The sequence below is a fragment of the Lutjanus erythropterus genome, chromosome 11 (assembly GCF_056507025.1).
Source record: "Lutjanus erythropterus isolate fLutEry1 chromosome 11, fLutEry1.hap2, whole genome shotgun sequence".
In the NCBI taxonomy this organism is placed as follows: domain Eukaryota; kingdom Metazoa; phylum Chordata; class Actinopteri; order Lutjaniformes; family Lutjanidae; genus Lutjanus; species Lutjanus erythropterus.
Window position 1 is genome coordinate 29412238 of NC_139327.1, and position 14841 is coordinate 29427078.

The 14841-nt window shown below is 39.6% G+C and overlaps 1 protein-coding gene across 12 annotated transcripts in view; it reads right to left on the reverse strand.

Moving 5' to 3' along the window:
* The window catches only part of LOC146319304 (uncharacterized), a 44258-nt gene extending 29417 nt beyond the window's left edge, over positions 1-14841 (reverse strand). For 10 of the 12 annotated variants that reach the window (XM_084729905.1, XM_084729912.1, XM_084729907.1 and 7 more), the window contains exons 1-8: positions 14241-14841; positions 5093-5150; positions 4894-4989; positions 4172-4225; positions 3417-3595; positions 2863-2981; positions 2633-2722; positions 261-932 (exon numbers count right to left, since the gene is read on the reverse strand). In XM_084729905.1, coding sequence (XP_084586031.1) covers positions 261-932; positions 2633-2722; positions 2863-2981; positions 3417-3595; positions 4172-4225; positions 4894-4989; positions 5093-5150; positions 14241-14344 — 1372 coding nt within the window. In that variant the 5' untranslated portion in view covers positions 14345-14841. The remainder of the gene's footprint in view (positions 1-260; positions 933-2632; positions 2723-2862; positions 2982-3416; positions 3596-4171; positions 4226-4893; positions 4990-5092; positions 5151-14240) is intronic. The other 2 variants (XM_084729910.1, XM_084729909.1) reach the window with 1 other exon arrangement.

The following is a 14841-nucleotide window of genomic DNA, read 5'->3' on the forward strand; positions in this document are numbered from 1 at the left end:
GGACTTGCGAGTACACTGGTTCAATTCACAAGAAAGTTGTATTTAATTCCTCTGTTCTTCTTGCCTGATCATGCATAAATCTTCCTCACAACACACCACACTGTCCACAAGTAGTGTAGTACATACAGCATCTCACTTTGTAAAGTAACATGAAGCTCAATCATGCGGAAAACGAGGTCAAACCATCTCAGCCATCACACATGATGAATCAGTTAGTGAAAGCATGCAGCATGCCTGTCTGCCAGCCAGCCTGTTGATACCTTTTCCTGAGCCTGACTGGAAGATTCTGGGCAGAGATGGAGGCTGAGAGAGGGTCCGGGTGAGTGGAGGGTGAGTGGATGGAGGCTCAGAGGACAGGATGGTCTTAGTGGGAGAGGAGGGGAGAGGCTGGGCGGTAGTGGAGGTGGTCTTATGGGTCACAGTGGTGCATACAGTGAGAGAGGACTTGTGGGGAGCCGTGGAGGATGGTGTTATGATATTCTGAGGTGATGACAATGAAGGGACGGGAAGTTTGGGAGGTAATGAGGTGATTTCAGAGGTATTTGAGGAGGAATCTGTAGCTAAAGAAGGCTCCACTGATGCAGCAGGTAAAACAGAGACAGATTCAGAGCATTTGGTGGGAGAAGGATGAAGGGAAGAGGATGGAGGATTCGCAGGAGACACATCAGAGAGAGGCGGGACAGAGGAGGCGCTCTGGATCGGAGGAGTAGCCGCTGTGGCCTGGGAGCTTGGAGGATTAAGGTCAGAAGAAGCGAGAGAGTTGGATGATTTTTTGTGCTTGGATCTGGGTGAGGGCTGAGGGGACGGGCCAGGGGAAGGCTGGGTCTCGGACTGGACAGGGGTGGCGGTGAAGGGGTGTCGGGAGCGGCGGGGCGAGGGGCGAGGAGCGAGGGGCAGAGGGGGGCGGGAGAGAACACCATCCGGTTCACAGCCTGGATGAATAGATGGATGGATGGTTGGATGGATGGATCAGTAAAAGTGGATTTTTGCAGGAAGAGAAACGATGAAAAAGACAGAAGGAAAATGTTGTGAATTGGAAAAGAAAATGAAATGATGTTCAAAATCACATGACCGCTGAGATCCCATGTTGCAACATTATGCCACCATCATGAGGATCCTTTGTTAATCACATGACTAATGTGTTTGAGCAACACCACAAACAAAATATGGAATTTTGATGAATTGTGATGGAATTATAGCCCATTTAAACCCTCTGGAAGTCTTTAAAGAGTAAAATGCATATATATTATCAAAGTTTAGTTTCTCATTAGGCTTCCACAAAGAGTGAAAACTTTAAGAACTATTAGAAAAACAAAGTCACCATCTATGCTCTCTTCACAGCCACCAGACTCCTTGGATAAAAACAGTGATTTCACCTCTCAGAGCACAGGGGTTGCTGGACTACCACTGCCTCAATCTGTTAGTTTGTTTGTTTTATTGTGTGACTTTAGCGTTTTAACATGATTTGGAGTTTGAACTAGCGTTACTTGTCACACATTAAGGCAGCAGTAGACCAGTAACTCCTGTGTCTCAAAGAAAAATTACAATTTTTTTAAAAGGAGCCTCGGTGGCAGCTTCAGTTCCCCATCAGAAAGGGCTGCCAGACGGCAAAGTAAAGCTGTGAAAATGTTCTAAATATAGTGAACACAGCTGCAGCAGCGGGAGCTAATGTTTTGCTGCACCCACTTAGCAACTGAGGTGGATTTTTTTATGATTGGTTCATGAAATTAACTGCATAACTTTGGTTTTGTTTCATTTCCGTCTGTGCAAGCGTGCCGGCTTCTGTTGTTGGGCAGCCAGTTAAAAACAGCGCATTTGGTCTTTGGGGTGGTTACTCGAGATACATGTAAAGGCACGTACTGATACCAGGTGTAAACAGGGCCTAAGTTACAACCGCAATTCCAAAATAGTTGGGTCACTGTGTAAAACATATATAAAACCAGAATGTTGTGATTTGTAAATATTTTTAGACGTGTACCTAATTGAAAACAATACAAAAACTGATATTGTTTTTTGTAACTGTACACTCATTCAGAATTTTATGCCTACAACATGTTTCAAAAAAGGTGAAACAAAAGACTGGGAAAGTTGTGAAATGCTCAAAAAACACCTGTTCAGAGGTAAGAGGTAGAAATGCCCCTGTCCAAACACTTTTGGAATGTGCTGCAGGTATGAAATTCAGAATGAATGTACATCTATTTACAAAAAACAAAGTTAATCAGTTTTGCAAATCATTGCTTTTGGTTTTATTTGCAATTTACACAACATCCCAACTTTTTTTGGAGTTAGGTTGTACATTCCACCGCTTGGACCAAGTAGTCTAATGTCATAAAGAGTTATGGCGATTTGAGCTTCTGTTACGCATTTTTAACTTGTTACAGTTAAGTGTCCCTGGACACCATGTCCATTCTGTGGCATCATCACATGATTCTCAGTAGCGTTTAATGTCTAGATGAGAAATATGTGGTATGCAGAACAAATGCCATGAGTGTGTGAAATACTGTGAAATACAAACAGAGCCTCCCAATAACAGACAGGGCGAGAGCGAGCGCCTGTTCAGACCCCCCTATTCCTCTGCCAAGACAAACAAACACCAGGAGGGAAGTGAAAGAAAAGGGGAAGAGGAAACTACCTGAGGCCGGGAGAATGGCTCCAGTGGAGTTTCTCTTGTCCGGTGGAGGGGGAGCAGGGCGGTTTGGGCGAACTAGAGTGTGTGGAACTACTGCGGCGGCCAGACAAGAGTAGAGCAGAAGAGGTGACAGGAGGAACAGAGAGGGAAAAGATGTGGAGGAGGAAGAAGTGTCAGAGGAAATAACTCACAGATCAGAAGGAAGAAGCAGCGTTTGTGTGAGTCTAACCTACCTGTAGCTGTGACGGACTTCTTGTCCTCCTCTTCATCGCTCTCATTGAAGTCGTCCAGGTTGCCGATGTCTGTTGGTTTGACGCTCATTAAGCTGGCCAGACTCTGCATGTCTTCATCACTGAGGAACAACAACATGAGAACAAATATTGATCATTACATTGCATTGCTACATAAATCTTCAAACTAAAATGGATCAAATTTAAACCTCTCTTTAAACCAAATTTTAGTTATTACTTTAGACTTAGATTTAATTCAATTCTGTTGCACCAATTTAAAATTTGATATGGCATTTAAATTTACACTTGAGGAAGTTTCTTTGAATTTGATCAAGTAAAAAAATCTGCCAGTTGCTGCCAGGCACCGGCTCTGCTGTTCAGCCAAGAAGTTTTGCTCAGAAGAGGAGAAATTAGGGCTTTCTTCCAAGCCATCGTTAATAGGCTACCTAACATTTTAGCTAGCTAGTAAACAAAGGAACACTTTGTTAATCTTTTACGTAGCTAGTAAACAATGAAAGCTTTTGTTAATGAATGCAGAGCAGCTGAAAGTAACTCACGTGGCTTTCCCCTCACGAACGAAGACGCATGACAGCGACAGCTTGAGCGTGGCCTCCACCACTTTGACAGACAGCGGCTTCAGCTTCAGCGTCAGGTCGGTCTGGGTCGGCGTCGGACTGGCAAACCGCTTCAGGTTGATGTCTGCTGATGCCAGCACCTTACGATGCCCCTTGTTCTCCTTTACATGACCAACAAAAACAACCATGATATGTTTAGTATTTTAAATAATCGTATTGATTCAAAGAATCAAAAGCAGAGGTGGAGGAAGTATTCAGATAATTTATTAAAGCAGAAATAATAATGCAACACAATAAAAATACTCCACTACAAGTTAAAGTCCTGTATTCAAGAAGAAGTATTGGCACAAACATGTAATTCAATTATACAAAAGTAAACATACTCACACTGCAGTAAGGCAGATGTCAATGTTATATTATTATATTTGTTAGATAATTACTACTGATGCTTTAACATATAAGCTGTACTTTAGTTTGTCAGGGTGGAACTAATTCTGACAACTTTCTATACACTTTTGGGTAATCAAAAACAATTCATTGTACTTTAGACACTGGTCATTTGTTTTATTTGTAAAATTTTAATCTGAAAAGTAATTAGTAAGCTGTGAAATTAATATAGTAGAGCTGAAAGAGTATAGAGAAGCATAAAAGTCTGGGCACTTTATTGAGAAAATAAATAAGTTGGGTTCATTTACTTCATAGGAAACAAGTCAGACAAGTTGTCAAGATATACTTACACCCTCAATGACAAAGGTCCACTCTTTGTCCTCGAACTCATCTGCATTGACCTCCTGAAGAAACGAGAAGAAGCAATAAAGTCACACGAACTATCTGTGTGTCTGCTGTTTCCAACATTTCCTTGTAAATGTTGCCAGCTGTCAAACTTTAAGGGCCAGGTCACACGTAGATAAATTAAGGAAGGTGGCTGGGAATTTGCGTCCTTTCTACTCGTCAAGTTCAGCTTTCACATACGTGTGACCGGGCCTTAAATCTGTTCTCCTCTCTGCTGCTGTCAGCTCTCATTTTAGACAGTCGTCACAGCTCTCCTCCGCCTCATTCAGCCCCAGTTCAGCATATCCAGAGCCAAGTCAAGCTCACAGAAGTGCACTCCTCATCCTGTCCAGATCTTCAGCATCGTCAATGTCTTCACTCCATAAGGGAGTGAATAAGTATATATAATATACCACACCAGACTATTCCCATTCCTCAACCTGTTGTGCACATGTCAAATGAAAATATTTGCTCTCTCAGAATGAAGTCACTCCTGACTGAAATAGAGTTACTGAACTCTACTGGAGGGATGAACACCATTTTATATTTATAGTGGAGGAGACACAGTTTGGAAGCATCTGCATTTGTTACATTTGTCCACTCATTTATTTATTTTTTCCTCTAATTTGTCACCTGTCAGTGTGTGCACAGTGTGCACAGTGTGAACAGTGTGTGCTGGTTTTAGTACCTTGAAGAGTGTAACAGAGATGTCGATGTTCTCTGGAACAGGCCACACCACCATACCCCTGTAGGGGTTCTTGATTCCAGGCTGCCAACTGTGGAGCTGCACAAACAGACAACATAGTGAGACTGTGTGTGTGTGTGTGCGTGTGTGTGTGTGTGTGTGTGTGTGTGTGCGTGTGTTTGTGGTGTGTCAGTGGTTTCACCTTGGAGCACATGCGTCTGTTCCTCCTGGTCCACACCACCCTCAGCTTGTCTGGTTGCCTACAGAAACATAAACACACACATCAAAACACAGAAATGACATTTCGCCACACTGACACGAAACGTTACCACGTTTGAACTTCGTTAGATAATGTCTCTGAACAAAGTGGATATTATACAAATGAGCCGGCACAAAGTCTAATAGAAGGTCTTGTGACTGTCACTGCTGAATAATATTATGATGCCTCGGAGTCAAAGACAAGAGTCTGATGTGTGTGTGTTTATGCAGATGACTGCGAGTACATGGTATTAATATGCAGTGTTGGGGTGTAGTTAACCACATGTAGACAATCACTTGCTATTTTATTAGTTTACCTGCACTTAAGATACTTTTCTGAACTCCTACCACAGTAACACACCTACATTGATTAGCCAAATAGTTAATTTTCAACACCACATTTCAAAATACAAAAAAGAATTATAGCACAGTTTCTAATTAAGAGGAAGACAGTCAGTCAAAGCACCACAACTTTCAAAATACTAATAGTTGATGGCATTTACAGAAACTGCATTACTCTTCATGTTTCAGTTCTTCCTAAATACAATACACAAAATGAATTCCACAGTTTTTTTTTTTCTTTTTTATAATTCAGTTTCCTTTTATTGTAAACCACTCTACATGTTTGGTTGAATGCCAAAACTCTGCATTTTTGGAAACACACTACCTGAAGGTGAATGAGTTATTTTTACTGAATGTACAATCACAAAAAAAAAGTAAAAACAAAGAAACTGGTCCTGGTCTCACTACTCTTCTCCCTCATCCAACATTTCCACTCCCTCATCCAAACATTATTTGTTTTTTTTCTCTCTGCTCCCTTTTGCTGTTCTGTTTCCACACTGAACAAAATCAAGTCTAAAAGTTTGCTTTGTATTGGATATACCCAAATAACTGAAAGAAGCTCACACTTGGCTACGTCTCAGATTGAGGCTGGAATCAGCTGTGGTTGGTCTATTTTACACAGCTTGCTGTAAATCAGCTATGTCTCAATGCTTTACTGATCTGTTCATTCAAAAACATGTGAGTAAAGAAAATGTAAGCATTTTAGAAATGTGTTAATTGACTGCATATTCTGTGAAAGCAACATTAACTGTCGTAATCGTTTGGTCCACAGCAGATGGATGCTGCGCTAATTGTGTTTAGGGAAAAAAAAAAGTAAAATCACCTGTGGTTTTCAACCAAGATGTCTGCAATCAAATGAATAGACTTAATTTAGCATTTTCCTGATTCCACCTCAACAATTGCTCCCTATCCTCTCCTTAAAACACCTCCTCAGGCTGCATAAGTGAGGACTGTTCTGCACTAGTCCCTAAATCAAACACACATACACTTCACTCAGCGCCAGTTCAGTTGTACCTCCATGATTGGATGTTTGGATGTAGATGAACTGCTTTTTGAAAGTAGTTTTATTTGACAAGCTAATTTTCTTTATAGTAGTTAAAGGCTGAGTTAGTAGCTGTTGTAAATGCACCAGAAAAATAGCTGATTGTTAAATCTCAAACAGCATCCTGACCACAGTAAAATAATGGGTTCTAAATAAAGACATACAGGCAGATACAGGCCCTCTTATTTTGCATATTACGCCTTTAAGCTGTAGTTTAACTGACTTTCATTTTGAAGTAGCCTGGAATTTAGAAGTAGTTTTGGTGAAGCTGTAAATGTGTCACGCAGCTGTTTATTGTAATTAAGCAAACACGGTGTACAGCGCGTCTGTGTGTAAGTACTGTGTGTGTGTGCGTATCCCGCATGTGTTTCTATTGTATTTTCTCAAGCCTCTGCAGGAAGTGAAACTGGAAGTTGCAGAGTCATGTGACCTGAGTCTGAATGCGAGGTGTGCCTCTTGACAGGAAGAAGGAACCCCCTACACGAGAAAACATACACAAACACACGCACACACTTAGACCCCAAGTAATATAGCAGTACATGATAGCACTCTTCATAGTACTGCATCGTAGTTCATGGTTCAACCTCACAGCCAACTCTAAAGATATGATCTTTACAACTATTTTATCACCTCCGGATGTTCTTTAGAACATTAATAGAAATAGTTTATAGATGCTGATTTGGATGTTGTTTCAAGTTTCAGCCTATCAGTGGTCGAGTACGGGGGATATGCGTGTGTGTACATGTGTTAATGTGGTATGTGTGTTAGCAGGTCAGGAGTAGCATCAGAAATAGCCTCACAGGCAAACACTGTCCGTACAGGAGGGGAGAGAGGAGGAAGAAGAAAAGAACAGCAAACACAAGAGACAAGAAAGTATGATCCGAAACACAAACACAAACTGTCTATGACGAGTGAGTTCAGGAACAATGAGAAACAGCAGAGAGCTATAAACACACACAAACATGAGGGGTGTAATGCAGTTTAGTAGCATGTAATTACTGCACATTTGTGGTTGGTGTTTTGTTATTCAGCACACAATAGTTATATTCCACAGCTGACTAGATGACTGATAAACATCATCCCCACCCATGTTGAAATGTGGGAGTTTTATAAGTACAGCGTAAAACACGTTCATTTACACATATTTACAGACAGGAAAAGAAACTGGAAAATTTCTCAAGAAATTAAGAGTGGATGTGCTTGGCTTTAGGGCTGCATGATATGGTAAAAACATCATATTGTGACTATTTTGACTGAAATTATGATTGTGATAGGATTAGTGGGAATTATCTTTTTGCATTTTTACTGAAAAATTAAAATAACCTTTTAAGATCGTGATGGTATGATATTTTTTGGGGTCTGTACCAAACAAACATGTTTTCTTTCATCTGAAGAGTAACTTTTTTTAGGCCAGGACATCTATGGAGCACTACAGTACTTCATTATAATGCAGTTTTCTCACACATTTTTCCTTTTTCAGAATACTGTGATTTGGTTCTGGTTCTGCGATTTGGATATTGCACTCGGCCATATTGCAATTTTGATAAAACCGCGATTCATTTTGCAGCCTTACTTGGTATGTATCCCAATACTAATATCACCATAGCCATACCATATTATTTTAACAGGTTAGAACATTTTGGAAAGTTTTGTAGATGTTCTGTAAAGTTTTGAAAGATTTTTGAAAACTTTTTGGGAGTTTTGGAAAAGGTTCCACTTGTCATCCCCCTGTGTTTGTATGTGTATGTGTTTATGCGTGTGTTGCTCTTCAGTGTGGTCACCACCTCCGTCCTGACCATGACTTTAAAAGTCACCCTTGAGTGTAATATAGTGATTATACAGTACACTAACAAAACTAAAAGATTTAATCAAATTGTATTCATATTGCAGGGCAATTCACCCTCAGAATAAAAAAAATGGCTAGTGTTATCTCTGTCTCTCTGAAAACACATGGGGTTTGACTAACAACTGGGAAACAACCAGTCATGTCAGTGGAATGGAACCTTGTTTACTCCAGCAAGTTGGCCGACCCTAAATAATGACCAGCAACAGAGACGATTTCTAGTCCCTGTTGAGTCAACAGCCAACTTGAGCTCATATAAATGCTTTCTGGAGATCCTGGGATTTCCCAAAATGAATAAATACCACAGATACAAACACAAAACTGCCTTGCTAGCTTAATCTTGCTGCAACAAAGATATCTGCTGAAAAGAGATTATTTTCCACGGACAGATTTAACTACGACATCTGCAAACCTCACATGTATTTCTAAGCTAGTAGCATTTCTCACAGAATCACCGACACATCTAATGGAGGATGCAGAACAGTTTCTGCAAGATACATGTATTTCCAATAAATTCTGAGCATTGTGACGTCCAAAAGTCAAACCACATTGAAAAAAGCTTTACAAGATTCACAGCATTTTTTTTCTAATCTTACAAAATCTCCTGCTTCAATCCATATTATTGGCATTAAAGATTTCCACTGTGGTCACAACACTAGGGAGGCACACACCAAACAGGGCAGTGTAGCAGCAATCCAACAGCACCATAAATTATATCCACTAAATAAAGTTGATTTAATCATTCTATAAATGTTACTTTAACAGCTGCAAAAAAAAATAGCCAAACAGTAAGTCATAGTTTATGTAGGCACACTGTGGTTTGTGATTTATTTACATGAATAAAAACATTTCAAACACATCCTCTCTCTGGGCAGAGTAATATTTTTAGTGATGAGCCCGGTGTGTTATCATGCTGATTTGAGCATTTGAGCTCTAAATATCTGACTGACCAATCACATTGCTTTGTCAGAACTACCTGTTGTATAATAAGCAAATATATATCAGCTGTGTCCCCAGCTGTAAGCTAAGGATAAAAGGTTGCCATGGTGACAGTAACTCCTCTTTCTAATTGCTGCTCTTCATAGAGATTTTAACTGTACTGTACTTTTAACTGTAGGTCATATCATTGAAAGACTTTGCTGAACAGGCAGATATGTAATTTGTGTGGATAAAATTAGAAAATTTGAGGATTACAGCGAGTTAAAAACTGGCACTGTCTGTTTTTCTACAGGAATTTTTGCATGTGTGTTATGCAGCAGTTGGTTAGGACTCCTGCTACTGGGGAGCTCCCAGTGCCAAAAATGTAAGTCTGTTTGACTCCATAGTTACACGTGTAGAACCAGCATGAATTTTCCTACGTTAACATATAAAGATAATATATGAAGAGTGAAATATGTGGGGGTGACAGCAAGATTAAAATACTTTTTTTTTAGAATATTTCACAGCTGCTCTATACTGACTCTTAGTCACATAAAGCATTTTAGTGTTACTGTAAAAATAGTGCTGTTGCTGAGTATTTAATTAAGTCTATGGCACTATACACTCTGTAAACATCACTTTATCACTGTCTGACTGTTATGTACAAACTGCTGACCCCTCTTATCTTTGGCCTCTCTGTGCTCTTGTTTCCTTCATCCAACAGAGCTTGTGATGGAGAATATCTTGTTCTCCCAGTCATTCTATCATGTAAATAGACTTCTTGACTTCCTGTAGACTTCCGAAAACCACAATGTCAGAGAGGTGAGAGTGTAAAGTCACTGAGCTGAGCTGAAACTCATAATAAAGCTCCATGAAGCTGAGGGGATGCTGCAGATTCAAGCGATAATCGTCCTGTCGCTGTTGTCTATTGTCATTTGATAAATGGCTATAATAAAATATTGATTATAGCTGCTTTAAATATTTAAAGGACCGGGGTGTTTAGTGGTATCTGGCGATAAAATTATAAATTGCAACCAACTGAATACTGCTCACCTCACCCTCCCCTTCCAAGCCATAAAACTGTCACAAAATGCAAATGCCCCTCTGCAGAGCATGGATGTATAAGGACAACTGGATACAGCAGTGATGCATGTCTTCTGTATATGCCTCTGTGTTGTGCAGCCCACAGAGCAAGTGCAATAGAGTCTTCCTTTGGCCAAGTGGCTAACTACTGGTTCAGCCCTTTGCTAACTAGAATGGAAATAAAATTGTTTTATCTCCAGAACCACGTGCCACTCTTTTGCCCCCCTCCACTGGTTCTTTGTGGCTTTGAGAGAACATTAAATAAATAATGGTATTAAAAAAAAACATTTCAATGTCTATTTATTACTGTTAAAGTGATTCTTTACTTATTTGTAGCACACATTAATGGAAAATCAGTATAGAAGTACAAGATGTTAACAAGCTAAAGCAAAACTGCTTTAGTCCTAGGAAGGTAACAAAAAACAAGACATTACAAATGACAATGTATAAATACAAAATGTTTTAATATTTAATCAACAAAAACATTCGTCACAGCCGTTGTCTAAAGCTCAGTACTTTGTCCTCTAAATTAAAGTCTCATCAGACTAGCTGGGTGCCAAATCCAAAAAACAAAAGTCTCTGAAGAAAATAGAGAATTTAATAGATGCAGCTCTAGACAGATTTTTTTTTTCTTTTTCTTTTTTTTTTTTTTGTCAAAATGGCTCTTTTGCCCTAAATCCTACACACTGATTTTCTAATTCTAACAAGAAAACCTTGGTATAGTTGGGACTTTTAGCAGTATAGTTACAGTTGCAAATCATCTCATGCATAGTCTAAATATGCATCACAGTAACAAGTCTGTGAGGGTGAAGAAAGCCAGTGGTCTCAAATCATTGCACTAAATTAGAACAACACCCCAAACACACACACACACACACACACACACATACACACACTTGTACACAAACATGTGACTTGTGAGACATTTTCAACCCCCCCACGTGGCAAAGGATTCATTTCCCTCATCTGACGTTTGATGTGATCAACTGTCAGTGACCTCTGACACCGAATACACGGTTTAATCACACAATAACAAGCTGATTTCCTCTTCAAAAACATGACTGCAACTTTGGATTGACCTCAGACTCAGATCTTTCCTCTCTCCTCCTCCTCCTCCTCCTCACTGTTGTTTCTGACTTTTGCCTCTGTGTCTGAACAACACCCTGGCGAGGGCTCGTTAACACTGATTTCATCATATTGTATGTGGGAGTTGTCACTCTTTCTAAATCACTTCATCCCTTCACTTCTCTGTGTCCAGATAACACATGCTCTCTGTTGCTGATCAGACTGATCTCAAACTTTATTGATGAGAGCCTCCAGTCATTGTTGGGGGGGGGGGGAACTAATCTGTGTTTCTTATCGTGCTGCTGACAGGCCACTTACACAATTATTCCTAACTTCAGTGTAATCTGGAAAGATAAGAAGGTGCGGTGTGGGCCAAACTGACATGTAGGCAAAAGTTTAAAGGTACTGGAGAAACTTCTTCAGAGAATACTGTAATTTGAAGAATATTTTCAATAGAAATATCTGTTGATGGTAGTATTATTCCCAGTTTTCCCCTTTAAGCTTGGTCGTAAAAACCATAAAACTGATCATTTTGATTTGTTTTTTTTTTTCCTGTTCAGTGTTGTGTCAGAGCTGAATAATGGCGCATGCTGCATCACCTGGCGCCTCCCAAATGTTTTGTAAAACAGGAAATTGCACAAGAGGGTAAAGCCCTACAGAGCCTGGGGCCTATAAAGTGATTTTACTGCATCTCTGAAATGAAATAACAGTAAGTGGGTCTATTGTTGTACTAATAAATGATGATAAATTATTAAATATTGATGTTGGACATTATTAAACCAATGTTTTGCTCAAATTGCACAGTCGGTTGGTCTGATTGTCTGCACTTGTGTACATTTTCAACTAAATATAGACTGTTTATATTTTTTACATATCTGTCAGTATTGTGTCTTGCAGAGAAAATAAGATGAGATAAGATAAATTTTTGTTAAGGAAAGAGAAAATTCTTGTGCCATAGATTGCTTCAAAGTTACAGTAACACAGAATAACAACAGAAGTAACATAAGTTAAGTAAAAAAGTATATATACATGTATATACATGTATTGGCATGTATGTTGTTTTTGACAGTGGTAAAAAGTAACAAAGAACATTTACTCAAGTACTGAACGTAAGTACACTTTTGAGGTACTTTCCTGGAGTATTTTAGTTTTCTGCTATTTTTGTACACCCGGAGTGATCTGATAAGCCATTCTGATCAAACAGGACCCCTCACACCCGCTTGACCAATCCTTCCAGTTACGGTCATCAGGCAGACGTTACAAAGTCCCACTGGCCTGAAAAAAACATCTACAAATAATCCTTTATTTCTACTGCAACCACCACTATGAATAGTTTAAAATAGACACTGTACTTGGACCTGTTTCGTCAGCTGAGTCGTACTCCCTCTCTACACATGTGAGTTTTTAAATGTGCATGTTTTTGAATGTGTTTTACATGTTTATTATGTGTTACATCATGTTGTATAAAAGTGCATTATGTGTTTATTGCTGAGATCTGTCAAATGAGAATTTCTGTCACTTTAAGTTGAGTTTTTGAGTTTTCTATTTGTGTATGTATGTATGTATCTCGCTATCTATCTACCTATTAGATAGAATATTGTGTCTTTTCATTATGTATTATGTTTGATCTTTGCACTATACATTTTTTTATTTTGTATGTATGTATCTTATACTTCTACTCTACCACATGACAGAAGGAAATATTGTACCTTTACCAGCTACCACGTCAAAGCAATGTACACATTAATACATCAATAATCAAAATCCAATAGGTTAATATAACTCACATTATTATGAAATGGGCCATACTGGATAATAAGTAGCCTTCCTAAATTTTTGCAGTAAAACATACAAACATTTGGTGCCGATACTTCTGCACTTTTACTGAAGTAGAATTTTGAATGCAGGATTTTTACTTGTCATTGAGTTTGTACTATTTTTTATTGGTATTGCTACTTTAAAGATCTTTGCCTGGTTGCACAAAGTAACTTAAGTTTCAAACTTAAGTTTTTCACTCAGCAAAATATTTCCCTAAGCTAAAGTGTTCACTTAAGAGTGCTGCATGAAGCCTCTCAGGCTGTCTCCTCGCCTAAGTGTTCACGGCAGTTACTGTCGTAATACAGCACATGGACAGTCCAGTTACCATGGTTACGCTTGACTCAGCATTCTTTAATTTTACCAGACGGCATTATTGTCAGTTGTTAGCTAGTTTGACAAACACATTTAGGTAGCCCTTGTTAGCTTCTCCAAAATGGACAACAAAACGAAAGAAAAAGAAAAACAAGATGAGAATGTTGTTCTCCTCCAGGAATATGGAAAGCACAAGCACATAATAATAATCCAAAGTAAATTCAGGCATATTAATGTATGAGGTAGTGTCATGTTAACGTTTGGCTAGCTAGCTAAAAGAAAACTGCTAGTGCTAACATCAAATCTACACTATTAAGTTCCCAGCATCACTCATAATGTTAATATTTTCCAAAGATATTCTTAAACTTAGCCTAAGTGCTCCTAAGCAACCGGGGACTGAGTCCATCACTGCTTGTCAATGTGCGGACTGGGACTCGAACCCGCAGTCACTCCGGAACAGTTTTTTTATGACATGTACACACATGAGGGACGCCCTCATCCTCCCCAGTGTAGCGGAAAGACCCACGACGTGAGAATGAACATGAGTCATAATGAAGTTTTAGAGTTAAACACGTCCTCTGCGTGTTATTGACACCTCAAACAGTGAGAAACGCTCCTATGTGCAGGACATGAAAACTACTAACGTAATAATTTGTCTCCAAAACTCACCATTTCTTTGTACACTCCAAAGTGAGTTCCTGGTAAGAGGCGATAAACTGAAACTTTGACGCCTTTTTACCGACCCGCTGCAGTCTTTTCCACACCGAAGTCATAACTTCGCCTGGTGAGATAAAACTCAAAACACAGGAAAAAGAAAGAAATCACGACAATAATCCAACTTTGTCCGCTGTCTCCTTAAAAGTTCCTTAAAAGGTCTTCTTCTTCTTCTTCTCGTGCTGCCGCCGCCGCTGCTGCTGCTGATGATGATGATGAAGTTCACACAAGCTGCGACTCGCGCTCATTGGTAGTAAGTTGAATCACGACCAGAAACTAAAAAAACACAGAGTTAATGTCGCCATGTAACGAAGTGAAAGAGCTCGACACGGGCTGAACTGGTAATTAGACGAGCATCAAAGAGGAACCGGCGATTCCGCCCCGCTCGCTGTCACTCAAACAGCCCATAAACTCCTGATATGAAGCCAAAGTTTCAACTGCAGCGGCTCTCATTGACAACTTCTCTCTTTCTCTCTGGCAGTAATCCACAAGGAGCGCTTAGTCAAGCCCTGTAATATACTGTAGGTCTGCTGCTGCCTCGAGAATGAGTTCACCC